At 47.6% G+C, this 25,391-nt stretch overlaps 2 protein-coding genes across 4 annotated transcripts in view; one reads left to right on the top strand and one right to left on the bottom strand.

Annotated features, from left to right (window-relative positions):
• IQSEC3 (IQ motif and Sec7 domain ArfGEF 3) overlaps positions 1-24,722 on the top strand; it is a 110,557-nt gene extending 85,835 nt beyond the window's left edge. Inside the window, exons 4-13 of one of the 3 annotated variants that reach the window (XM_054214483.1) lie at positions 8,201-8,323; positions 9,016-9,182; positions 11,272-11,411; positions 12,279-12,404; positions 13,541-13,640; positions 15,708-15,869; positions 16,659-16,751; positions 17,397-17,440; positions 17,524-17,603; positions 19,699-19,838. In XM_054214483.1, the coding sequence (XP_054070458.1) occupies positions 8,201-8,323; positions 9,016-9,182; positions 11,272-11,411; positions 12,279-12,404; positions 13,541-13,640; positions 15,708-15,869; positions 16,659-16,751; positions 17,397-17,440; positions 17,524-17,598 (1,030 nt within the window). In that variant the 3' untranslated portion in view covers positions 17,599-17,603; positions 19,699-19,838. Of the gene's footprint in view, positions 1-8,200; positions 8,324-9,015; positions 9,183-11,271; positions 11,412-12,278; positions 12,405-13,540; positions 13,641-15,707; positions 15,870-16,658; positions 16,752-17,396; positions 17,441-17,523; positions 17,604-19,681 lie in introns of all 3 variants that reach the window. The other 2 variants (XM_054214475.1, XM_054214465.1) reach the window with 2 other exon arrangements.
• Positions 10,394-25,391, bottom strand: part of LOC128914855 (sodium- and chloride-dependent GABA transporter 1-like) — a 67,261-nt gene continuing 52,263 nt past the window's right edge. The window contains exons 15-16 of the mRNA XM_054214521.1: positions 10,533-10,569; positions 10,394-10,430 (exon numbers count right to left, since the gene is read on the bottom strand). Of these exons, the coding sequence (XP_054070496.1) occupies positions 10,423-10,430; positions 10,533-10,569 (45 nt within the window). The 3' untranslated portion in view covers positions 10,394-10,422. The remainder of the gene's footprint in view (positions 10,431-10,532; positions 10,570-25,391) is intronic.

Below are 25,391 nucleotides of genomic sequence, written 5' to 3'. Positions count from 1 at the left end.
TAATGACTGCACACCCAGTGGTGTGACATGCATGGAAACAAGAGAAATTCTGACCCAGGGTTATCATCCTGGGTATTTTTCCCGTCCATGCTGCAGGAAGAAGAGGGATAGCAGTGTAGTATAGTGTGCTGGCATTTCCAGTGCACTATAGCTCAAGGGCTAGTCACAACTTCTGAGCTGTTTGTGTGGGAGCAGAGGCAGCTTAAGGACCTTTTGGCATTCTAGAACTGTCTAAGACATAGTCTGGTTCTCATTCCCCATCCAACTCCAATCAAATTAGCTCAGGAACACTGGCACAGGTTGGGAGAATGGACTCTGCAAGGGCTGTCTCGCAGTCCCCATATATACCCACGCTTAGTAAACCAATGTTAGGGTGCGGGGTATTTCCTGGCGACCATGTGGCAGACAGGATAGCTCCTACAGTAGCTTCTGCACAATAGGCCTAATTCCACAGTCATTTTTGTGGCCCACAAGTGGAGAAGAATAGGCACTGCTGGTCCTGGAAAGCTCAAATGCCCAGGCAGGGTGGCCATGAGCAGGCAGTAGTTGTTGGACAGGCACTGAGCAGCTGCAGTGAGCAAGCCTGCATGCAGGGGCAGTTGTCTCTCATCTTTCATGTCCACGACATGGCCCTGGAGCTTTCCTGGCCCATCTTCTCCCTCCCAAAAGCAATTTCAATTATTGATGCCACTTGCTGTGTTAGTTTAGCTTTCGCTTGATATGAAAAATTGTGTTAGAATTGTGTATTGTAAGCATTGTTTTTATTGCAACCAGGTTGAATTAACCCAACTGCATGAATAAATAATAGGACAGCTTTTAAAACATCTGCAAAAGTGTCAGCCTCCCTTGTGCCTTTGGAGGAGGGGTTACAAACTCCAGACTCAGCTGTAAGTCCAGCCATTAAGTCTATACTCTGCAAACTTCTCTTGGTTTACATAGGTATTAAAGCTGTGCTGACTGACAAACAAGCCAACCACTGCCTATTCCTGGAGTCAGGCAACAGAGCTCAGGAGTGCACAGTGGCATTTGGCACTGTGAAGATGATCCCTCTTTACTGCCCACCTAGTAAATGCAAAACTGCAGAGAAGTGCCTTGCTGGTCGCAAAGCCTCTTATGTACTCGGGCAGGGGGGGCGAGGGTTAAGCATAGTATGAGGATTGAGCACTTTGGTATGCTATTTTGCCTTCTCACAGCTGCATGCCCAGTGCCTAAAAGCCCTGAAATTATATTCTCCCTTCCATCCTCCTACTCTATCTTTCAACCTTTAACTGATTTTCTTGGAACCCAGAAAAGGTGTCTGGATAACTCACAAGTAATTATACACGCTAGCCAGAGGAACAAGGGAGAGAGCAGGGGATTTTCAACAGTATCTGACTATACTTGGCACACATCCTTTGATAACACTAAACTGTTCAAGCCTATCTGTTTACGGTGATGCAGTATGTCATTTCTCTTGCAGAAAAGGATTCAGTCTTTAAAAGCAGGATTTATCTCACCTGTTGTTAGCCACTACCAAATTTAGTGTCTTCTATCAATTTATGAATTCCTTTAGTAAATGGAGAGACACAGGTCCCTCTAGACCGTTGTTTTTCTCAATGTGCTAGTTTAAGCTGGACATACAGCTTTTAGGCATTTTATGTTACAGGGGATGTAACATAAAATCATCATACAGATAAATCCCATCTGTAACCAATTTTGAGCCACCAATCCCACATTAACAACCACTCACTGTGATCCAGCCTCTCACGGTAAGATCCAGCCTCTTCTCCGGGAAGTCTGCTTCCACAGCCTGCCCTGCAGCCAGCCGCGAGGAGTCACTGGGGACCTACCCCAGGGTTTCAATGTCTACTGGTCCAGGGAATACAGCTGTAAAGAGGTATCCTGGGCACTGATCTGGTGCTGAGCAGTTTTTATCAAATCTACTTTGCAAGTACTGCCGAAAAGTCATGTTGTTACTTTGAAAAAGCCAGGCCCAAGGCATTAACACATATTTTTAAAATGAGACATACCATCATTCTTGCATCCGTTCTTCATTCCTTTCTTTTGTATTAGATGCCCAGATGTATTGTTTATTTCTTTATGTACAGTCTTCATTCTGTCTTTATTTGTTGCTTTTGTTCTCCTTCATTCATGCTTCCCTTCACTTTAGTTCATTCTTCCCCTCCACCTGTTTCTGACTCAGGAATTGCTTCCATTTATATTTCATTCATGAACGGGATAATGTGAGGGAGGCCATGAATGAAGTCGGCTGTGCTGCTGGTACTGGGTGGTTTGTGTTCAGGTCGTGGGATTTGGAAGTGCAGAAGTGGCTGTCCTGGTGCATTTGCTGTCAGAGGAGAAAGGCAGGGATTCAAGCAGAGGAGACACCGTGCTGAGTTGGGGGCTGGTTGGTGTTAGACTGTAAGTTGCTGTTAGACACACTCTCCCTGTGGGAGTCTTGACAAGTGTGTATTGTCTTCTCTTTCTCTCATGGGAAGTCAGGGGGAGAAAAGCTGCTCTTAGGAGTGTAAGCGCAGAGCTGGGAGCCCAGCAAAGAGACTGTCTCTCAAAGAAGTGTTAGATTCCTCTTGGGCTGTCAGAGTGAACTTGACAGGTTAGCCCAAACTAGCCTCCGTTCCCGTTCTCACTGAGGGCATTACAGAGGATCAATAAGAGACTTGCATTACAGGAGGGTTTGAGCAGCGCAGTGCTGCAGCTTGTGCTGTGGAGCAACAGATAAGGAAGTGATGGAAACAGGACAGAGGGAAGAACGCATTAGGCAGTTCTGACCTCCTGCTGCAGGCAGAGCTGTGGCACAGATCGAACTTGTGAACAAGTGCAGCTTTCCGCACCAGGCTTGCAAAGGCTGAAGGTGCAGCCTTAACATACCTAGGTGCCCAGGGAAATAGTGTTTTCCCTTGTCCCTCGGGGGACAAGGGTTCCCAATGTCCCCTGGAGGGGAGGGTGAAGGCTGGGCAGAGCCCTCCCCTGCACGGCCGGCGTGCCTGAAGAGGGAACAGCTCTCTACCTTGGGAGGTGGTTCTGGTCGAAGTCATAGTACGGTAGGCAATTTCTCACTTAGGAAGGAGTCGATGCCCAAGTGAGTAGCCATGTGAGCTACCAACAACCCTGGGAGGGCAAGTAGGCGTGACTCAGACCCAGAAAAAAACAGGCAATACATGTAGTGCAGCATCCTCCAGAAAGGGAAGACTGGTGTGGGCCGTGGTCTCCATTGTAGAGAATACCCTCACACAGGGAGGGCCTGGAAAGCAGGATTGGGACACATGCCCATGCCCACTGCTGCAAGGAATCAGTGAGTCCTGTTCACTCTTCTTTCTGTGAGCCTCAATTAACACGTGCAGGGCAGCCTCCTCACAAGGAGCTGAGCTCTTCCTCTGCCATCCACCCTAAGCCTCGTTCATCCTTAGAAAGCTCGTAGGGTTAGGGAAGCTGAGAAGAGGGATGTTTTTTATTAATGTCTTTGTGCCTCGTGGTTTTAAACTTTCCATCTGGCTGCCTCCCACCTTGCTCCCGCCCTGAGCGCGGTCTGCAGGTTCATTACAGACGCTTTTAGTTGCAGCCCAGCTCTTGCTGCATTGTCACCTGAGCGGAAAAGCTGGAAAATAGGTCATTATGCTTGGGTGAGCAGATCCCAGCCCCACACGATACAGCTGCTTCCTGCCTTCACTGAACCCTTTCGCCACAAGGCTTTTATGCCATGCTTAACCTTGTGCTAAATCCTTGCAGCTCTGATGCCACTATGTCCACCCCCTTTTGGGGGGATCTATGCCCTGCTGCCTAGGAGGCGGCATGGCCACCACAGAGGTTGTGGCTCAGCAAAATGATCCAACTAGGAGAGCACCCTTTGGTCCTGGCACCTGGTACCTGGCATGCAATTCTCTGCAGTTGTGAGTTGCCTGTCTGCTGAGTGCCTCAGGACAGACCAAGCTCCCCATGTATCCAGGTGACACAAGAGTGTCCAAACTCCACCACCTTATTAGGCAGGGTGTCAGCACTTTTCCTTCAGCAATATGATCCAAACATTGAAAGTCCTACCCCTGCGGGTACTGGTCTGAATGCACCTCTGGATGCACTGTGAGCTCAATTCACATGGCTTGTTACGAGTCTGTGGGGAGGAAGGAGTTGAAACAGGAGGAGATTTTATAAGGTGATTACTCTGCCCCTGCTTCGTTACCCTTCATGCCTCCTGGTGGTCCTGGAATAGGCATCTCAGAGGCGTTCTGCTGTTTGTGGAAAAATGAACTCAGCACTGGTGTTGGTACATGCACAGAAGCTGCTGGTTTATTCTTTTAATGCAGAGAGCCATCCACTCTCACCTCAAGCTTTGTCTCTTACATTGGCAAACCTGGTTGTGGGGAGAGACACCTCCATCATGCATATGGTTACACTGCCTTTTACATTGCAGCTCTGGAGGCTGACAAGGTCAACGTACTTTTTGCAGTATACTTGCCAAGATATCCTATGTCAGCTTCCAGGGTCTCTACCTTGGAAAGAAAAGACCTCTTTGCTCTGGTTTCACAAAGAATAGTTGCATTGCATTTCAAGGGAGCTCTGACATAGGCACCACAGTGCATTCGGAAAGTTAAGAGGAGTCTGTACAGGAATCTGAGGTCAGGTAAGGCAGCCACCTAGAAGAGGAGCAGGAACATGGCAGCCCCATGGCACAAGGCTCTTTGGCTCTTTGAATGGACTTTGCTGTGTCAAATTTGCTTACAAAAAATGTCAGACCACTATGATCCAACCATTCTTTCTACTGTCTGTCTAGCAGCAGAAAGTAGAAGCATACCTCATGGCTCCTCTAGGAGCTATTCCTCAGACCTTTGGCACAAGCTTTGTCAGATAAATCAAATGCAAGCTCAGGCTGACTTTGCTTGCGTCAGACTTTCTTCCTAACCTGTCCTTTCTGCCTGGTCAACTTTTCTCAGGAAGCACGGTGGGAGGCACCCTTCTTTGGGCCAAGAGACAAATGGAAGAGACTCCCAGGAGTTCATTTTAGAATTTACAAAGCAAACCTGCATCTCTCATTCTGTGAAAGAAACTCTCAAAGGAGAAGCTGAACATAACTCATGTAGCAACGCCTGTTTGAGTTTGAAAAGAGATATAAACAGCTGCCTTGCCCTACTTGTCCTAATAAAGGCTTGATGCTTTCTGTATTAAGGGCATTGACTTTATTATTTGAGATTTGTACAGAAAAGGGACGACATGTTAGAGCAGCCTGTGAGGAGGGGGAAGGATTGATCAATGAGGGAGGGAGCGAAAGATACATGAGTTAGTGCTGGTGGATTGGGGTTACTAGGGTGACCTTAGCAGGTCTCACTGGCGTATGCAAAGACTCTGCATTCACACGTCTGGAAGCAGACAGTTACAGCAAAATCATTGGGGTCAACGCTGACAAACATCACGCATTGGAAAAGATTAAAAAATAATAACAAAGGTACAACTGCAGAGGTGGTTGCAGCTGTGAACACGATAACAACAAACCAGAGAAAAACTTTTCTTACTGTCAAAGATAAATTCCAAGAAGCAGAATGCCTTGATGTCAACCCAAGGGACATTTGAGTATAAGTATCAGAAAAATAAAAATAACAAACGAAAGAGGCAGTGGAGGAAGTTTTTTGCTGTTGCCAGAAACCATTTGTGAGTGTTTCTGCAGTCCACCTCTTGGAAAGAAAAAAGAAGATTTCATGTAATATTTCCTATGAAAGCAGCCCCATTGATTCTCTGTCCTTGCACCTTACCAGTTGTTCCTACATTTTGATTATATGGAGTTTGTGCAGGGAAAGAGCCCGCATTTCCTAGTTGAGGTTGTAACAACTTCAACTTTAGAAGGTACTGAACATTCTATGTTCAGCCAGAGCTCTTGGTAAGCTATTCTCTGTGTGTCCCTCCAGTTAAACAATGATATCTCAACTCTTGACTCAACAGGGGAATGGAGAGACATCTCTGAGAATCTGAACCCTGTCTCTCACCCATTTGAGGCATCATGCAATCGATTTTTGTTCTAGCAAGGCTGCACACGGTATTCAGCAGCCTAGCTCACAAAAGACTTCCCAACAGCCTTGAGCAAGCTGCAGCACTATAGAAAAAGACCAACAGACAGATCTCCAGTTTGTCACTTCCAGAAAGGAAGAAGAAGAAACTGATGACAGCACATCCCTTTATTAGCAGAGATTTGTTTAGTAAAATTTCCAGATAATCCTAGGAAATTGAATGATCCAGATGGCAGCTAATCCACTCCCCCTCTCTTTTCCCTGTACTACTACTCATACAGTCCCAGAAAACCTGTTTTGGGGAAAATTTCCTCCTAACCCTAAATTTGGGGTCAGTTTATCCTTTGCAACATGAGAAAGCAAACCAAACACAATGCAGAAGATGAGATAAAAGCGGGGTGAGAGTGGTGGGGAAGAGACAGAATTAGCATCCAAGGTATATAGAAGCAGAAAATATGAAGTCCTTCAATTCTTAATACAATTTTAATGTCCAGGTGGTGCCATATGAGTAAAGATTAGGAAATTAGTAACTTTGTAGTTAAGGAAGGCTTAAGGAAAACAGGATTTTGACACCTGCAAATTTCTTGGTCTGTCAGATAGAATGGCAGCTTTGAGGACTTATTTATGGGAAAGAATAATGGCAGATGGGAAAAGGTAAATGGTACATAACAAAGCCAGTGGAGACTAGATTAATTCAATGTCTGTCTTTGTTAAAATAACTGGTTTTCTAGTCAAGGGACATGCAGAAGGTAATTCTAGACTTCAGCAAAGCATTTGACATGAGAAATTGTTAGTTGAGAGTAGAAGAGAGAGAAATTAGGAGAGGAATCGTAAATGGGGGAGAGAATTGGTTGATGCAGACATTAGTGCCTACATACTCTGCTGAAATGGGAAGTTGGGCCTAAGGGAGGTTATGAGCAGTTTTCTGAGTCTAGTCTTTTGATTAATGCTTTCGGTAATGACCTGGACACAAAAAGTAGGAATATGCCAACAAAATGTGCTGAACGTCACATGGGGAAGGTGTTGTCATTACAAATGACCAAAATATCATGCACTAAGAACAATTAGATTATTTGACTAATCCAAACAGCAAGAACTGTAGTAGTAGGTTTTGGAGACTAACAGGAGGACTTTTATAAGCTGAGAATATCTTAGTGGGAAACAAAAGAGGTTTCATCCCCTTCGTTGGGTATCTAAATTGTCTATGAATTACCAGCGTGCAGTGTATCACTGTAAAAGGAAAAGCAACACCGGATGTATGAGGTGAAGGATTTCTACCAGATAACAGGAAAGCATGGCACTGGAGTATGGTGGAAATGGAAAAGATTGTGTGGAATTGGTAGAAAAGTATAAAATGAGTATCAGTTTGGACAGAATGAATTGTTGAGGAGTCCTGGTGTTTGACTACATGGGCAGAGTTTTACCCAGCCTTGATGTTACAAGCCGGCTGATGTTGCAGAGTTATTTGTGTAAAACAGCTACCATTTCCTATTTTCTCTGAGCTGTCTCTGATCTTTAAAGACATAACGAACGTTGCTGCTGCAGTGGTTGAGTGGGAGTGAAGAGTGGTGAAGGTGGTGCTGGTTGCAAATGAGGATGTATACTGGACAGAATGGAAGGTGAGGAGAGGACAAGTGCAGGAACAGCCCAGTGAATAGAGATAAGAGAAAGATGGATAAGTGGGTAGTGAACAAGTGCATGTGCTGCGAGCGAGGGAGGAATGGACAATGTGTGAATGATTGCCAGATGATAGGAAAGGGAGAAATAGATGGAGCTATATCTATATTGACATTGGTATTGATATAGGTGTCTAAATATCTATGTCAATATAAATGTCTAGATATCTGTATCTATATAGATACAGATAAATATCAATACATATATGTATGCTTTCTTTGTATATGTATATGTAAATGCTGTATATGTGCTGTATATGGTATAATATATATATCATGGTATATATACATACACACATGCGCATATATATGTACGGTTCGGCACAAGAATTTCTCACCTGCTGTAGAATGCAGGAATCACTTGTCTGAAATTACTGCCCATTTTAAGTATGGTCTGGGCAGCTATAGTGATGTCCCAGGGCCTCTCCCATGGTATTTTCCTTGGGGACTGAGCCTTGGCACTGTGGTGAAGGAGTCTGCCTAGAGTCCTCCGTGGGAAGAGGTGCTGATGAAGGCTGTGTCCCCTTCCCACAGCTGCGTGGTGGACGAGATGGACTTCTCTGGCATGGAGCTGGACGAAGCCCTGCGGAAATTCCAGGCCCACATCCGTGTGCAGGGGGAGGCGCAGAAGGTCGAGCGGCTAATTGAGGCTTTCAGGTAAGAGAATGAGTCCTGCAGCCCCACTGCTGCAATCAGGTGGAAGTATAGAGCACACCCAAGGCATAAAACATGCAGCAGCTGTGGAGTGAATAGCCAGGGACCTCCCTTCCAAAGAAGGTGGTCCTGGAGGTGCCTCTGAAGGCACTCTGTGCCACACACCTCTGTGCCACTGCTGCAGCAGAGACTTGTCATTGTCAGATATTCAGTGGCATGAAGGGCACAAAGGGCCAGAGTGGGGCCAATCCTGACATGTCTGCCAGCAAGGGATTCCCTGTTCAATCCCTGTGACTCACAGGAAGAGCAGCAATGGGGCTTGCAGGGTTGCTCCCTCGATGCATCCAGAGGAGTGGTTTGCCCTTAGCAAGGCAGGCTGGAATAGACATCTCCTATATTACCCTTTCGTAGTGACACCAGCCTCAGTAGTCCTCTCCAGTCTTGCTTGGTTTTTTCGTTCCTTAAGACCAAGAGAATGGGTTCCTTAAGACCAAGACCAAGAAGGCTGAAATTTCAGTCACCTACTTCAGCCATTGGTGGGTAAATCTGCCTTCAGAGAGCAGTCGGGTCCTTCTCATTTGCATGAGAGGTGGAGTAAAAGGAGGAATTGGATCCACCTGTGATTAAGCCATTGCCACCCTGGAACAGAGGATTTCCATGTTCCGTATTAAATGTGTGCATCCCTCCTGCTGCAGCCAGAGATACTGCATGTGTAACCCAGATGTGGTCCAGCAGTTTCACAACCCGGACACCATCTTCATCTTGGCCTTTGCAATCATCCTTCTCAATACGGACATGTACAGCCCCAACATCAAGCCTGACAGGAAGATGATGCTGGAGGACTTCATTCGCAATCTGAGAGGTGAGGGTCTTGCTTCGATTTTTTTTGCCCTGTTGTTGCTCTAAATTCTGCCTAGGTGAAAGCAGCAAAAACCTAGTGGAGCTGCCTTTCTCCAGGGGTACTGCTGCACCCTGTGAGCTACACATGGAGGGCCCTTTGAGGTGTCTTCTAGAATGCTGGGGAAGGGGAAAATCTAAGCTTTCTGTTCTGCAGAAAGCTGTCCGGCCTTCTCAGAAACCAGCCGTTTTCCTTGAGAGATGGTTTCATCTTTTAATAGATCTCACGGCTTGGATGCAGTCCATTGTATTACGTTTTCCTATTGTTCAGCTCCATCCTTCTTAGACCCTGCTGGATTGTGCTAAACAAGACCTTCCCGTCCTTGCTGCTTTGAATATATGAACACATTTTCCTTCTATTCAGGCTAAATCTTCCCCTTCTTAATTGCTTGCAATTACTTATAGTAACTGTAGGCCTGACAGAGTTCATGCATACATTACCTCTTCACAATTTCTGATACTTCAGTTTCCCAAATCAATTTTCTTCTGTTTTTCAAGGTCAGTCCTTCCCATCTTGGTAATAGGTTGCTAAAAGCACTTTTTCATATGTGGTCACAACATATTCATATATAGAGCCATTGCCTCCTCCTTATTTTCAGATCTGCTAATGCAGCTTCGTATTGTTTGGCCTTTTTGACATCATGTCTAGCCAAATTCTTGTCTAATTTTCCAGCCATGTTCACTCCTAGGTCATCCTAGGTCTGACGTCTTCCAAGTGTCTTTTACTGCACATCTGCAATTCAGATGAAGCTCCCTCAAAGTTTTTCCAGTGTAAATCCCTGTCTAGATTTTGAACTTCTGTGGGTTCTTTGACTTGTTTCTTTGTCATGGCTGCTGTTCAGAAAGTGGTGTCTCAGCCTCCCACACTTTCCCCAATTTGTCATCCACTTCAGACTGATATAACGTGACACTGAGGCCCTCTTTCAAGTTATTTCCTGAGATACTGAATGGGGCTGATATCTGCCATCATTCCCTTTGGTATTACCGCTGGTAGCGCTAACTCAAAAGGGTTTTTTATATTCACTTAGAGTTATTTGAAAATCTGCCACTTCACATCACAATGAATTCAGCCAACATAAGGATCACTCACCTCTAGTATGTAACACACCACAACTCACTAGAGCAAGTGAATGTCACCCCATTACAGATAAGGGGGGACAGTTCATTCCAGACTCACCTGCAGGCCAGTGCCCAGGTCAGTAGCCTCACCACCCTGTGTTTGAAAAAAGACAGATTGTTCAGGCTATATTTGCAAGGATGTGGATGAAGGAGCCAGGAGATGACAATGCCTCTCCATTCCTCAGCAGTTCCTCACCTGCATCACTCAGGGTGGTACATCTCAGACCAGGGAGCTGGAGGGAAAGCAGAGAAAATCAATACAAAATAACTGAAGGAATTTGGTTCAGAGAAAAGACTGGCAGTTTAATTTGTGGTGTTTGGATCAAGAAAAGGTAAAAGAAAACTTTTCTGTGAGGCTCTGCAAGGGTCAGACAGCAAAATTTGAAGAGTTATCTAAGGAGATGCAAAAGAGGAAAGGGACAGGGCCAAGACAGAGATATCACAGATAGAATAACGGGGAAGCATTACTCCTAGGAGACATCACAGAAGGAAAATGGTGGAGGCCACCAAGCAAACAGGAGAGCTGACGCTTGCATTGGCAGGAAGAGCAGCTGAATCCCGTCATAGATCTCCTCCACATCTAGCACTTCTGATGATGTGAAATCAATGCAGGGGTTGCTGCTGAGTGGCCTAAGATATATGAATGTGAAATTGTGGCTATAAAACCTTAGGGAACACATGGAAAGGAGCCACCATGCAGAGCAATGGAATAATGAAATCTTCTGCATTGGCCTTAGAGATGTCATTTGCTCCTGCTGGTGCATTAGATGTGTTAGAGCAAGAAAGAAGACAGCCTAAAGCGAAGTATTGCTCTTTCCTTTCAGCCTTCCCAGCATTGCACAGTGCAGAGACAGTAGTTACCTGCCAGGGACCACCGGTTCTTCCCTTTCCTTTTCTCCCTGCCTAGCCTGCCCAACATTTTCTGTGTTTGGCAGGGGTGGATGACGGTGCTGACATCCCACGGGAGCTGGTGGTGGGGATCTACGAGAGGATCCAGCAGAAAGAGCTAAAATCCAATGAGGACCATGTGACTTATGTCACCAAAGTGGAGAAGTCCATAGTTGGAATGAAAACGGTAAGCACCCATATCCCCGCTGACACCCACTCACCTCTCTCACACCCACCTCCCTCACTGCCCTCTTTTCTGCCTTTTTCCTCTATGCCCCTACTCCTCTTCTGTAATACTTTCCTTGCTTGTATTGATGAATTCACTCCTTTTTCTCCAAACACTTTCTTCCTTGCTATCTCATTCTTTCCTAATTTTGGAGGATCTCCTTGGCCAGAGTTTACAGTATCTAGTGCAGTAATTGTTTGCCCAAGAATCTCACTGCAGGTCCTGCCTGCCAATGCAGGTCTTGCTTGCCAATACTCCAGTGATAGCTCTGCAGTGTTTCAAACTTCCAGGCCTTGTGAGGGTGTAGGAAGCAGAAGGCAAAGTGGTAGAAAATAATTTCCCCCATCTGTCTCTAGTGAGTTCCCAAAGGATTGCTGGGGTTAAGAGACCCCCAAGTGCAGAGACAGCTTCTTAGCAGTAACTGATCTCTAGTGCAAAATCATGCATGCTGTTTACCCAAAATGAGCAGAATAATTTCTCAAAGTCCAGAAAACCTGCAAATGTACAGTGGAGTGAGAGAGGATGAGCAGTCACTCGGTGACTGTAAGCCAGATGTATATGAAGATAGGAGGTGTGAGCAAGAGGGTTGCCTATAACCTGTGCCACTCCTCTGATTTATCCAGATCACAAAGGCATAGGTCTCTCTGCTGTTGCACCAGCAGGAAAAGTGATGGTGAGGAGTGGTGGTGAGGAGATGATTTGAGTGGGCAGAGTGGGCAGAATTGACTCGTGCTGCTGTCACTGGGCAGAGTTGTACAGGCTGAGGGTGGGGGAGACCCACAGTTGCACCTCCCTCAGCCTCTGCATGCTCTTGTGGGTCTTCTGCAGGTTCTGTCCGTGCCCCATCGCCGGCTGGTCTGCTGCAGCCGCTTGTACGAAGTGACTGATGTGAACAAAGTGCAGAAGCAGGCAGCTCACCAGAGGGAAGTTTTTCTCTTCAATGACCTGCTGGTGGTGAGTGTGCTCTGGGACTGAAGTGATAAAACTCGCCCTGATTTCAATGAAGAAATCTAAAACCAGTCCACAACATCCATTTCCCCCTTGTCCTGAGGACAGACCATCTCCTGGTCCATCATTATTGTAAGACACAGCTCTGGATCCTTCACTGTTAAAAAACCTACCAAACCTAAAACTCCTCTAACCCTTGAAAAAGCAAACTGTCACCTCCTACAGCCATCCAAGCAATGTCATTGCTCTCTCTCATGCCTTTGCCAGCAGGGAGGTTCATTTCATGAAAGGGAGGTTCGTTTCTTTGTCTGTTTGTACTATAGTAGTCAGAGCCCTCCCATGCACTTTAAATCTTTCGTGCCAGACACTTTACAACCACTGCCTTTAACATTGCAAAGGCTGCAGGAGAGTAGATATTACTGGAGTCCCAAATGTGTATAGTACTTTTAAAAGTGTTCTGCCCCAGCAGCCTTGCAACTGAGTTCAGACAGGTACAAGGAGGGCAGAGATACACTGAGACTGGGAGAAGGCCGAACAAGATGGAAGTTCTGCTGAATTTAATGGCAAAATGAAACTGTGGATGTTGCAAATGTAAGGCTAAACCCAAACCCTTTTGTAGGAGCAGAGGACAAGAGAGCTTTCCCCACCTGTTCCTTTGCACCCGTTTGTACAGTTGTGAACCTGGGGGAACATTCTGCTCTTTGATATCCTTCTACTCCATGGGATAAATCAGATCCATAAGAACTAGTGCTGAGGGAGTGAGGGCAGCACAGCATTCACATATGCTCTTGTTCCCAGCTCTAAGGTATTTCTGACGGGCTTCCCTTCGCCTTTTGATCTGGCCCTTGGTGAAGAGAATTACCCTTGCAAAGTCAGAAATGTGGACATCAAAAAGCCAGCACCCCTGGGAGACAGAGAGCTGAGTGGGCCCCAGGGCTATGCATACAGAATTTCAGAAGTGTTGTTACAAGTGCAGCATGCCAGGCAGCTTTCTGGGCACAGTGCCTGTCAGTCACCCAGTGTTACTCCCATGTACAATTAACAGAGCTTGCAAAAAGCTTTTTTGCTTTGAGCAGTTTGCATTGTTCTTGCCTCACTGTTCCCCAGTACCCTGCCCAATGATGCATCTCTCCCTCCAACAGATCCTCAAGCTTTGCCCCAAGAAGAAAAGCTCCTCAACGTACACATTTTGCAAGTCGGTCGGCCTGCTAGGGATGCAGTTCCATCTCTTTGAGAATGAATGTAAGTCCATTGCTCCTTGGTTGCCTGGTGCAGTTTGTCAGAGAAAAGGAGAAGGAGGGAAGGGCCTGTGTCACCCAGTGTGAGTTTGCATCAGAAGAGAGATTCCATCAGGGTCAATAGTGGAGGGGAGAAAACTGAGGCTTAGTGCTGAGGACATCACTGTGCGGTAAAGTGTGATGAGAAGAGGCTCCTGGTGGCAGGCTGAGGCTCCATCTGGCTTGTCATGGTGGCAGGAAGAGCACTAGTGAGGAGGAATGAGGGAATCAATCCCCATATATATCTCACTGAGCTCTCAGGAACCAACTGTAGGTGGAGAACCTTGTTGACAAAACTGCTGCTGACAGCTTTAGCCCTTCTCCCCTCATGCCCAAAGTCACAACTCCCTCTTCTACCTTTGACATTGACAAAGGCTCAGGTGTTGCTGTCACCTCCCGCACTGTGCCATGCTGTGCTGTGCTGTGCTGTGCTGTGCTGAAAGCTTCCCAAGACAGAAGCAGAGCCCTTGGAACAGCACCCACCAAAGCATGGCGAGAGGCCAGCCCTAGTCGGCCTGACCTTGATGGTCTGGGAATAGAGCCATGATATGTCATGATTGAGGCTGGTTATGTGGTGGAGGAGTTCCAAAAGCAGGCAGGCTTCCTGCTGGCGCAGGCAGAGGGGCTGCACAGTAGTCCCAGGCAAGCACGGCTGATGCCCACTGGGGTTTTTGTGAGCACCTGCAGAACACGCTGCAAGGAAGGAAGACCGTGGCAGCACTGTGGCTATACTAAGTTTTTTACATCCTCCCTCTACCCTATTGTCAGCATGAGTCACTCTCTCAGTACCTTGCCCTCTGCAGCATGCAGAGGCTTTCACATCCCTGTATGTACAAGAGTCATTCACAACAGAGCATCCCCAGGAGACACCATCAGAGCTGGAATCAGGGTATCGTGATGATCCTGGGAGTGCCCAAGGATCTTCTGGCAAAGGCATCCTGTTATGTATCCCCTGCAGAGGCAGAAAAGCAGATGTCCTAAAGAGCTCGTGATCTGAAAAGATGAGACAGACACAGGGTGGGAAAAGGGGCCTGGGACACAAACAGGGGGAGCTGATGTCTGACAGCAAATAGCAGGTTGGTCCTTTGACTTGTTTGGTAAAGACTGATAAAGGAAGAGGGTGGTGAAGGCTGGCATATGCGGGAGCAGTGGAGGAGATGAGAAAACAGGACAGGGGAAGAGGGAAATTAAATGTAGAGAATGGTGAGAGGGGAAGAGAAAAGGGATTGAAACCACCAGCCATTGAGCAAAAGGTAGAGAAAGTCCAGTCACAAGCGTAGCAAGTTCTCTGCACACTCTTGTTCTCCTGCTTCTGTTGGCTGAATCTCCAGCCACCCCCTCCCTACACCCAACCTAATCTTTAAAATGCAAGCCCTTTTGTTACGATATTTTCACTCTCTGGGCATGTCCTTTCATTTACATTCCCATGTGTTTTGCCTGTTGGGGAATACTAAGCAGAGATCTACAAACCAACATCTTTCTCTTCACCATTCTCTCAGCACAGCACAATGAGCTCCCCACCCATGCTGTGCTAACACCCCTGCCGTGTCCTCTGCTAATGGAAGTAGAGACCAGGGAGAAGTCCTGCCACTGTGGATGTTAATGGCTGTTCTGGCTTTGAGTCGAGGAACCAACCTCTCCTGCTGCATCTCCCGCAGGAGAAGAAGTGTTGTTGGCCTCTCATATATACTGTTTACTCCACAGATTCAGAAGGGCTTTACAGTCCTACCTCTGTGCTCAGGTTCCCAAAGCCAATGTTGTACTAAGTGTAACTAAGAGTTAGTGTTTTCTGATTTTGGCAGCACTGTGGTGCTGGTGGCACTTGCCTTGCTGCTTCAGCTTGGCCATTCTGTTCCCTTGGAGGGCTGCAATGCTGCAGGTTCCCACAGTTTGCACTATGACAAACTCTAGGTGTGCCATTCCTTTGGGCTCATGTTGGAAATCCTCTGTCCTGCAGAGGTACCAAAGCAGCCAGCTACTCCAGCAAGAATGCCTAACACCTCTTTATTTTGTTGACACGCCTTCTTTACAGATTACCCCCATGGCATCACACTGGTGACTCCAGTTTCAGGCTCAGAGAAGAAACAGGTACTACACTTTTGTGCTTTGGGTGCTGAGGAAATGCAGAAGTTTGTGGAAGATCTGAAAGAGTCAATAGCAGAAGTGACAGAGCTGGAGCAGATACGAATTGAATGTAAGAGCCTCTAATACAATTCACACTCCAATGCCATCGCACTGCATGTGTCTACAAGGGAGAGAGGGCAAAGGAAATGGGTTCTTCAGGAACAGGGGGAAAGGATGAGTAGCACATGTCTGCACAGGATTGTTCTTGTGTTCGCCAATAGGGTAAAAAAGCAGTCAGGCTCTGTGCCTACCTGCCCACAGGAGAAATGGAAGAACTTAAGTACTTATGATGCTTATGAAACAGGGTGTATGATACAGTGGCCTGGAACAGTGAAGCTAGACTGTCAGACCCAGAAGACTCTTCTCCATGCCATACTCCTTTGACTATGCAAATATGATCTGTATGTAGCTGGGAAGTACAAGACAGGTCTGGTAGCCTTAGCAGAGTTATCCTTCATTCCAGGAATGTCTAGGGGACAAGCAGTCTGTATTGTGTCCCTCTGTGGCCTGTCTTACACAGATTAGGTGTCCATGTAGCCTTTGATGGCCTTTCCATGTATAAACTGATGAGCCAAAGTAGCTCAGCATCAGTGATCCCCTCCTATGCAGCAATAACCTATTCTGTATAAATGCAGATCATACATAGAAGGTCGTGTGGAGATATGTAAGTTCCTCCACATGTCAAGCCCTCTCTGGTTTCTTTTTTTTTTCTTGGCTGTTCCTCTCTCGCTCCCTTTTTGACATTCCCTTGTAATTTTCTTGCATTAATTCTCCTTGCTGACTTCCCATATTGTTCCTTCAATATGCTGGTGTCCTCTTCATCCCTCTCCTTATTCACTTCCATATATCTTTCTTGCAGGGGAGCTGGAGAAACAGCAAGGGTCAAAGACTCTCTCATTAAGGACCAATGGAGCCCAGATGGAACTGCAGTCTAAGCAAGGCTCTCCAACAGGTAAGAGGACACCCAACTTCTCTTGGTCAAGCAGTGCTGCCTTTGCAAATGTGTTCTCATTGATTCCTGTGAGAATAACTGAAAAATTAAATGTTCAGTTTTGTATCCTTTAGCCTTGGGCAAATAGTGGAAATATGAGAATATATGCATTCTTCAAATACCCTAGAAAAGCCATTAAAGTCTGTATCCAGTCTGTAGCCATAACATCTAGCAAAGAGACATTACTGATGGAGCATAGGAAACTGCTGGAGAACCTGGCCCACTTTTTCTTTCCTGAACTGATGCAACACAGTAACTGTGCTGTTAACTTCCTCCAGCCTCTTCACCAACACTTTGGACCAGCCTTTTTGTATGAAAGGCTTTGTGCCCATTCGTGCCTTGGCTTGTATGCCAGCAAAAATCAAGTGCAGAGGTGAGTGGCTACCAACTCACTAGAATGGCACTGAGATCAGCACCTAAGGATAGGACCCCAAAGGGCCCACTAAGCAGCTAGCAGGTTGCAAGGGGGTCTGGATTTGTTCTTGCAGTCAAGACTCTTGTTAGGTCCTGCACCTCTCCCTTTAGCTTTCCAGTCCACAGTATGAGGGACAGCTCTTGACTAGAGGTACAGACCTCATGAGTGAGATCTTTTGTTTTATTTCAAAGGCAAGAAAGATTTGGGGGAGAAGGTCTCGGACAGCACAGTGGAGGTAAGTAGAGTGCAGAGCAGCTGAGGTAAGTAATTCTCTCTCACTTCAGCTCTTCTCACATTCTCTGTTGTTTCTTTTCTCAGGTTTTAATCAATGCCTCCCCAGCCAGACTGACAATTTTACCAATTTCCAGAGATACAATTAAAAGTTACTGCTAGGACGGGTAATACAACTTTCAAATCCAAACTAAACTTCAAAGCATTTTCAATCCGTTTTTATAACTGTAACATCCCTCATGGACCAAGCTCCCAAACGCTGTAGACTAACCCACCCCACTGCTTATGGGGAGACCGAGAACCCCACTTAAGATATCTCTGACATGCTAACTCCATGCAGCATCACATGCAAATTCCCCACAGCCCAGCTTTCCTGCACAATCTCTGCAACTCTGTCTCTCCATCCCCCCATGAAGGGGATTAAGCATGGCCATTGTATACCAGAGTCTTTCCCTAGAGCTTCTACCTTCCTAGGTAGGGAGCTTGGCTGTCCTGTGTGCATCTATCTTTGCAGGGATGTCTAGCATCCGGTGGGTTGCCTGTTTCTTCACAGACACCCATACTCCCACTGCCTGTGAGGAAACAGGAAAATGTGATCTTCACACTGAAAATCTTATATACTACTTCCAGCTCTCTCCCTGTCTGGAATATCTCCATTGTCCTGAATTTGCCTTTTTCCAGGGTAGTTCTTTCCCCTCTTGTCATAGTATATTTACTTAAGGAGTCCAGCTTCTCTGTGGGGAGTGGGTGCTGCTTCTTTTACCTGAAGGGGACCCCATTTCCCTGCAGACAACCCTTTCCTTGGGAAGATGCCTCTCCCAGCCAATTTCCTACTCCTGTTGGGAGGAGTGTTTCCATGTGGAGAATGGCTTCCAGGTGTCCTAATATCATTAGCACGTCATGGCCCAGCAACCAGTTTTTCCTATGGGATGCTCCACTACCTGAACAAATATTGACTCATTATTTTGTCCTGCTGTGCAGTGAGTCTGAGCAACCTCCATGCTTGAGTAGGGACAGACAGCTTATCCTTGTTCCAGCATGGTGGGAAGCTTGACCACTCCACAGCTTCACCTTCCCAGTTGCTGGCGCTGCTGCCCAACATGCCAGACCATCAGGGCACCCCCACTCTCCCTTCTGCCTGTCTGCACCCCTGCCTAGCTGGAAGTGCCATACCAACCTGCAAGCACTTGTTTTCTACCCAGGGTTTGTCACTTGACTGACATTCTGTTTTGAACCGGCAACTTTGCTCTAGTTTGGGGTCTCCATCAGCCCATATCCTTGCCAGGAGGAACTATAACTTCATCCACCATTCGGGAAGCACCATTTTCCTGCTGCGCTTTCCCCGCTAGGGACCACCAGTCCAGGCCAGCTCCTCCTTTTAAACTGGCTCCCTTCAGTGAGCTCCCTTATTTGACTCCATTATCAGCATCTCTCTGTGGGGACCCTGATGACCTCCTGCTTCCTTTCCCCCTTTCAGCTGCCCAAGTAATACTCTGCCAGCAGAGGAGCATTTCCATTTCTTTGAGATTATCTAATCTGCTGCCATTTCATCATGAATTTCTTTTATCATTGTATGAGCTAGACGGGCATTTTTTCTTTCTTTTTTCTTTTTTTGAAAATCATTTCCTTTCACTGACAAACCATCAAATGGATCAGAGGGAGCTGCCTTTTGCTAGAGTATGTCAGATTTCTGCTTTTTCCTTTATAAACAGATTATCCAGTCATGTGGTGTACCTTCCTACTCAGAAAGGCAGGGAGCTGGGAAAGGCTTGAGTCTCTCTGTCTCTCTCTGTCTCAGATTCAGCTACTGTCATTTTGCTGAAATGTACAACCTCGATTATCTGAAACCTTGCTGTCTGGTTCCCTTCCCCTTTTTGCTGGTGGGGACAAGGGCATGACCTCCAAGGTCTGTTCATTACCATGAGAATTCATGGACACCTCCACTCCTAGAATTGATTTGCGTTCCCTGTGCCGTTTGGATAATCAAAATTGCACTGCATTTGGGAACACCGGCCCTGCTGCCTTTGACGTGATGGAAAGGACAGGGGCACTTAGGCCTAGATGGGGACGATGGGGCTGTTGGAGGGGCTGTGCAGCCAGGGCTTCGCCTGTTCTGTTTTTTTTTAAAGGGGGGAGGGTTTAATGCATGTGAGGCTGACTGGTGGCGGGGGTGCAGGGCAGCCAGTAGCAGCAGATGGGAAAAGTCTTGTAACATTTAATGCTTCTTTGGCTGTTTCTAAACTAGGTGTCAATTCACAACAGGCTTCAAACGTACCAGCACAACTCCGCCCTGGGGCCCGAGAGTGGAATGCAGCCCAGCACGCGTCTTAACATGCCACGGGAGCGGCTGGAGACAGCACTGGTGCCCTCGCACCCCGCCTCGGCGGGGACACTTGTACAGTGCCAGCAGATTGTCAAAGTCATTGTCTTGGACAAGCCGTGCCTCGCTCGAATGGAGCCGGCCCTCAACCAGACTCTGACACGCTACGTCACCTCCGATTCCTGCACCTCCACCCCCTGGCGTGGTGTGGGCAGTGGGCTCCCTGGGACCCCCATGAAGCTGGTCCATCAGCCTCCCCTCCCACCTCCACCACCTCCCTACAACCACCCCCACCAGTATTGCCCCCCTAGCTCCCTGCTTCAGAGGCGCAGGTACTCCAGTGGCTCACGCAGCCTTGTGTAGCCACACCACCAGCACCAAAACAGCACAGACTTCCCCGCTTCCCTTCCCCACCGCCTCCCGGGGACCCTTTCTGCCTACAGAGATCTAGTTTGTGATTTATTTTTTAGTAAAAGAACAAAAGAAAAAAAAAAAAAAAGCCGACTGACCTAACTCTTACCCTGTCTCCCCTCAAGATGATGCTAATTGTGAGGAGCCATCTATAGAAACTGCCAACCTACATGCCCACACATCCTCACACCCTGCCAGCCCTGCTGGCCTCCTGTGCTCGTGCCGTCCCCATGTAGCACTTTGCTGCCCTGTTCCTGAGAGGCTTGATGACCTGCTGCTTTCTAGGCACTGTGTCTTCCGTTTGCTACTCCTTGACCTCCTTCCTCGCCTTGCATTTACCTGGCCATAGATTTGTACCCACCCCAAAACTTCACCAGCCTCGGAGAGAAACGGACTCACCCGTGCCATGGACCGACCTTGGGGCACTCCCGGGGATGGAGTTCCCCCTGCCGCCACTGCTGCTGCCTGCTAAGCTGGAGCTGAGAACTTGTACCACTTGCCATGCTTTCTCCTCATCGCTCTTCAAATATTATCTCCTTGCAGCAGCCGGTTCCAAGCGAGGGAGTGCACGAGTGAAAGAGAGCTCGAGAAGAGGAGAGACTGTCCTGAGCTGCAGTACGACGCAAAGATGGCCTCACTCTGAACACCAAAACTCTTTCTGTTGTTATTTTGGGGCATTGTACCAGAGACCTCTGCTGAGACCTAGCAGACCTCATCACATGTAAATACACCTGTATGGTAGCGTATGTATGGCGCATGCTTACTAAGGGAAACACCAAGCAGTTCTGAGGGAGCAGAAGGGAGGGATTAAGCTCAAGGATCTTTCTGGAATGGATGAGTACTTTTCCAAAGAGATGGCACCAAGAGGTGCCCTCCCACCTCAACACACACACACACACACACACACAAAGATTGTCTTCTCTAGCATAAACCAGACCCACCTCTGCTTTCCTCCTTCTAGCTGGTTTTGTGTTTCCTGCCCACCTGCTTTTTTATATTCTGACAGCAAAGCCAGGTGTTACGTTCACCTTCTAGGGTGGATGTTCTCTTCACTTGGGCTCCTCCTCCTGTGTTAGAGGGAAGGGGCTTTTTGGAGACCACCCACGTGACATCCCATCTCTATCTCTTGCCTGGCTATACTCTTGCTTCCATCACCTGTTCCTGTAGGAAAGCTGCCCAGATAGCAGACTCCAAGGCCTTGTCTCCTCTCTCCCTCCCTATCCCAACTTCAAAGTGAGGGGTGGGGAAGATCCTAAGATAGGGATGACAGCTCAGCTCCTCTGCTTTATTGGGGACATTGATGTGAAGGAACATGACATTAAAATGGGCTATGGATGTATTTTTAGACAAAAAAAAAAAATCTCTTTGAGCAGTAGGGAGGGGAAGGTATTAATTAGCTTAAAGGCTTTGGTCTCGCTCACTCACTCTGTCTCCCTTCAAGGCTTAAGAAGATCAACTTTAGGATTTTAAAATAGGACAGAATGCCTTTTAGGGCCTTTATTTTTATTTTATTTTAAGAGGGAAAGAAATGCTCTTCCTTCCCATGCAAGGCTGAGACTTGAGCGCTAGGTGCTGATGACACAGCCGTTGGGTGAGGAGTGGCAGGAGTTGTTGGCAGCAGTGGGGACGTGCAAAATGTCAGGGAAAGGGGGACAGTGAAGACAGAGGCAGGTCTGCGCCAGCGTGCGTACCTCTGGGGCTATTGCCAGTGGCAAAAACCACAGTGCATCAGGGACTGTCTCCCCACAGTGTTCTTTGGGTGCCTGCTGGCTCTGCTGAAGCGTTCAGATGAAAGAGTTCACGTATCTGACCTGGGCATGAGCCCAGCTGGAGTTAGGGAAGCAGAGAGGGGCTGGGGTGCAGCCCTCCAGGGCAGGAGCCTGCTCGCTTCCAGGTCCCCTTATTTCTGAGCCTGACCCATGTACCCAGGTGTGCCAACAAGTCTCTCTTAAGTTGTTTGCTTTGCTATCTGGAGCAGGGCACTAGGCTGCCACTTCTATATGCAAGAGCAGATGTACTGACCAGGAGCCAACAGGCACGGCCTCAGGGAGGACTGTGGAAGCAGAAGACAGAAAAGATTGTAAGAAAATCCTGAACAGAAGCCCAGTCTCCCTCCAGACTAGAGAATCTTTCTTCTAGCCAGCCGCCCAGGGCAGTGAGGAAGCTCCACATCTCAAAGATGGGCCCAGGGAAAAGTCCTCCCCCCCAGCCAGGGCTCAGCCCCTCACCCCACAGACAACTATGAGGCACAGCTGGCCTGATCTGCAGCTGCCTCCCTCCAACGTGACACCCCGCCGCCTCACGGCAGCCGGGATCTCATCTGACCTGCCCGTAGCTTCCTGGGAAAGCATACGTGTGGCATCTGCCATTGTCCCAACAACATAGCACGTGGCCGACATTTTATTTTTACTCAAAGGTGTGGTATCCAGGAGGCAATGACACTGCCCTCCCTTCTCAGCGGCTACTTTGCTGTCTGAGAGGAATGGCAGTATTTGTTTGTTTGTTTTTTCCCAGAGTGCAGTGAGCCACTGAAGATCTCTCTGCGTGTTAAAATAAATAAATTAGATTTTACTTGACATTTAACACGAAGTGACAACAAAAAAAAACCTTAAGGTACTTGATGAAATAATTTTTTAGATAAAATATTTATAATAATGTCTATGAAGTTCCTCCAAGAGAGGTTTGCTGCTTTAATAATTGATTGGGAGAGCTACAAGAATGTAAAGAAGGAATAAGGAAGCTTCCATGAGACTCCCTTCTTCCTGATGGATGAAGGACGGAAGTGAGTTAACCGAAGTGCCAAGGTACCTGAGGCACAGCAGTCTCTCAGGGGGAGTTGCCTGCATTTCCCTGACCTTGCAAAGGATACTGCTGGCCTTGAGCTTTGGACAGAGAAGCAAACGTAGATAACCCTGGCTGTCTTCTAGCCTGCTGGCTACAACATCTTCTGTCAGGTTTAGCTGGAGAGACGCCAAACCACTGTATTCCAGGTTGTCGTGGAGCAGGTTGCTCTAATTTCTGTTGTGTAGCTGAGTCCTTTGGACTTCACTTCAAAATACCAAGCTTTTTTTTTCCATTGAAGGTTTGTCTTGAAGGATGACAAGCACTTTAAAGCATGTCTACACCTCATCTGATCTATTGTATTGTCTGCTCCCACAGCCCTCCCCCACGCAAGCAAGACGTACAGACTCGGTGTAGCTGTAGTACTGTGAATAGACACCCTTGCACACAGACTGATCCTTGACAGGGTGCAGGCTAGAAGGAGCATGTCAGTGACAACCTAATGAAGGACAAAATGTGTACCACAGCTTGCCCATGGGGACCAGCCCAAAGAAAAATCAGCAGCTTTTGACAGCAGTGATTCTGATCACGAACCTAGCACAATCGTTGGGGTGGAGGGATGAGGCAGGAAGCTGCCGCAGAGATTAGATCAACCCAAACGTACCAGTGGCTTTTTGTTGCCAAATTCATATCCTTCTATATTAAAAAAGGAAGGGGGAGAGAGAGAAAAGAGAAACCCAGTAAAAATTATTCTGCAGTGAGTCTCGGGTATTCAGTGGCCAAATAAGAAGGTGGCTCTGCTGGACGGTGGGAGAGAACAAGGTGTTACTGAGGTCTGCAGAGCTGCATTACACACACCGTCAGGCTCTGTCCCGATTCTCTCTTGCTTGTGCTACTGCTGGTCCAGGGAAATTAATCTGTTTACAACAGCAGCAAAGGGACGGAAAAACGCGAGATGGGAGAATCAAGCTTAATGCAAACAATTTGGGTTTAATGCAGTGTTCGCTGCTGTAATACTTTTAATGCCATAGTCTAGGCCACTCCGGTAGCAACGTCTCCTGCTTTCTGTAAGACCTTCAAAGCATCCCACTGTTCACATTTTCTCTCCTTCCTGTAGATGAAAGGTGTGGGTATGGTCCACAACCAGAATTTCATCAATACGCAAACTTCTTCACAAAAAGGTACCACCACATTTGGAAGTATTTGAGGGCCTCTGAGCTGTAAGAGTTTGAGTTTTGTTACATGTTTTTCAGAAGGCTCCACCTGCAACTATCTGCACGTGTTTGTGAGGTCTCCAAAACAAATCTGAGCCCTAAATCAAGGAAAGCTGCTGCTTGGCAGAGTCTCTGCTTTGAAATGCAAGTTGCTGAGCAAGCTCCTCCATCTCCCACTCCACCAGCTGCCACACTGTGCTGGTGGAGGCTCCAGGGACTGCCAGCAGTGTTTCGTGAGCTAGAGCTGTCCTTGTCCTGCCCGCTCTTTCACAGCCACGCCTGGGACAGCAGCTTGGAAGTCACCCAGCTCTTCAGAACTAGTCACAACCCCATCTGAATGTGTCTTTTTAAAAAAAACTAACAACAGAAGTGTTACCTGTGTGTAGGCTTTTGAAAGCACCTGTCTGTCTGTACCTGTTTCCTGCTGTAAATATCACCAAGAAAAGCTTCCTTTGGGAAAAGTGGTGTGGTCACACCTAGCAAAGAGTCCAAATGGCTAATATTTTGTAACAAAATAACAAAAATAGATCAGAGGTATTTTATCTGTTCGATTAATAGAGTTTTAGAAATTATATTGAGATATGTCACTTGTGCGCTAATGTCTTCTTTGCCTCAGCCCCCCCTCCTGTGCCACAGCGCTCCACCGGCGTGCGCAGGCGCACGGGCGACACACCAAGGCCGCGCTCCCAAGGAGTGCTGGGCATCGTGGCTTCCTGCTGGCCTCGGGGCCAGCCCACTGAGGCTACTGCTGATTTTTCGTGGAATGCAGCAGGAGCTAGCTCAGCGCTCGGGCTCTCTGAGGATCAGACCCAGAGGAAGCCAGGAAGAAATAATCTCGTCCAAGAGATGGCAACTCAATGTGAAGTTCACCCCTGCAGTGAGGCAGAGAGGAAAATGGTGAGGGGGCGGGGGAGAAGGCAAAGCCCTTTGGTGCTGCAGCTCCTTCCTTTCCATCTTGCTGGCACGCAGCAGAGCCGTCCCCAAACCCTCTGCTCACGCCTGTGTAGCTCTGCACCCGCCCTGGGGAAGGAGGCCCGCACGCCCCTGCGAAGCGCAGGCCGCTGCGCGCTCGCGCTGCGGCGAGGAGAGCAACCTCACAAGCCGCACGTGCCAACGCGTGCGTTGGGCGCCAGCTGGCCACAGAGAAACCCCTGCACCCAGAGACATCAGCGCATACACTGTGCGTGAATGCGCACACCCTCTGCCAGCACGTGGGACTGTACGGCAGC

The sequence above is a fragment of the Rissa tridactyla genome, chromosome 1 (genome assembly GCF_028500815.1).
Source record: "Rissa tridactyla isolate bRisTri1 chromosome 1, bRisTri1.patW.cur.20221130, whole genome shotgun sequence".
NCBI classification, from domain to species: domain Eukaryota; kingdom Metazoa; phylum Chordata; class Aves; order Charadriiformes; family Laridae; genus Rissa; species Rissa tridactyla.
This window is presented reverse-complemented; position numbering and strand designations above follow the sequence as displayed.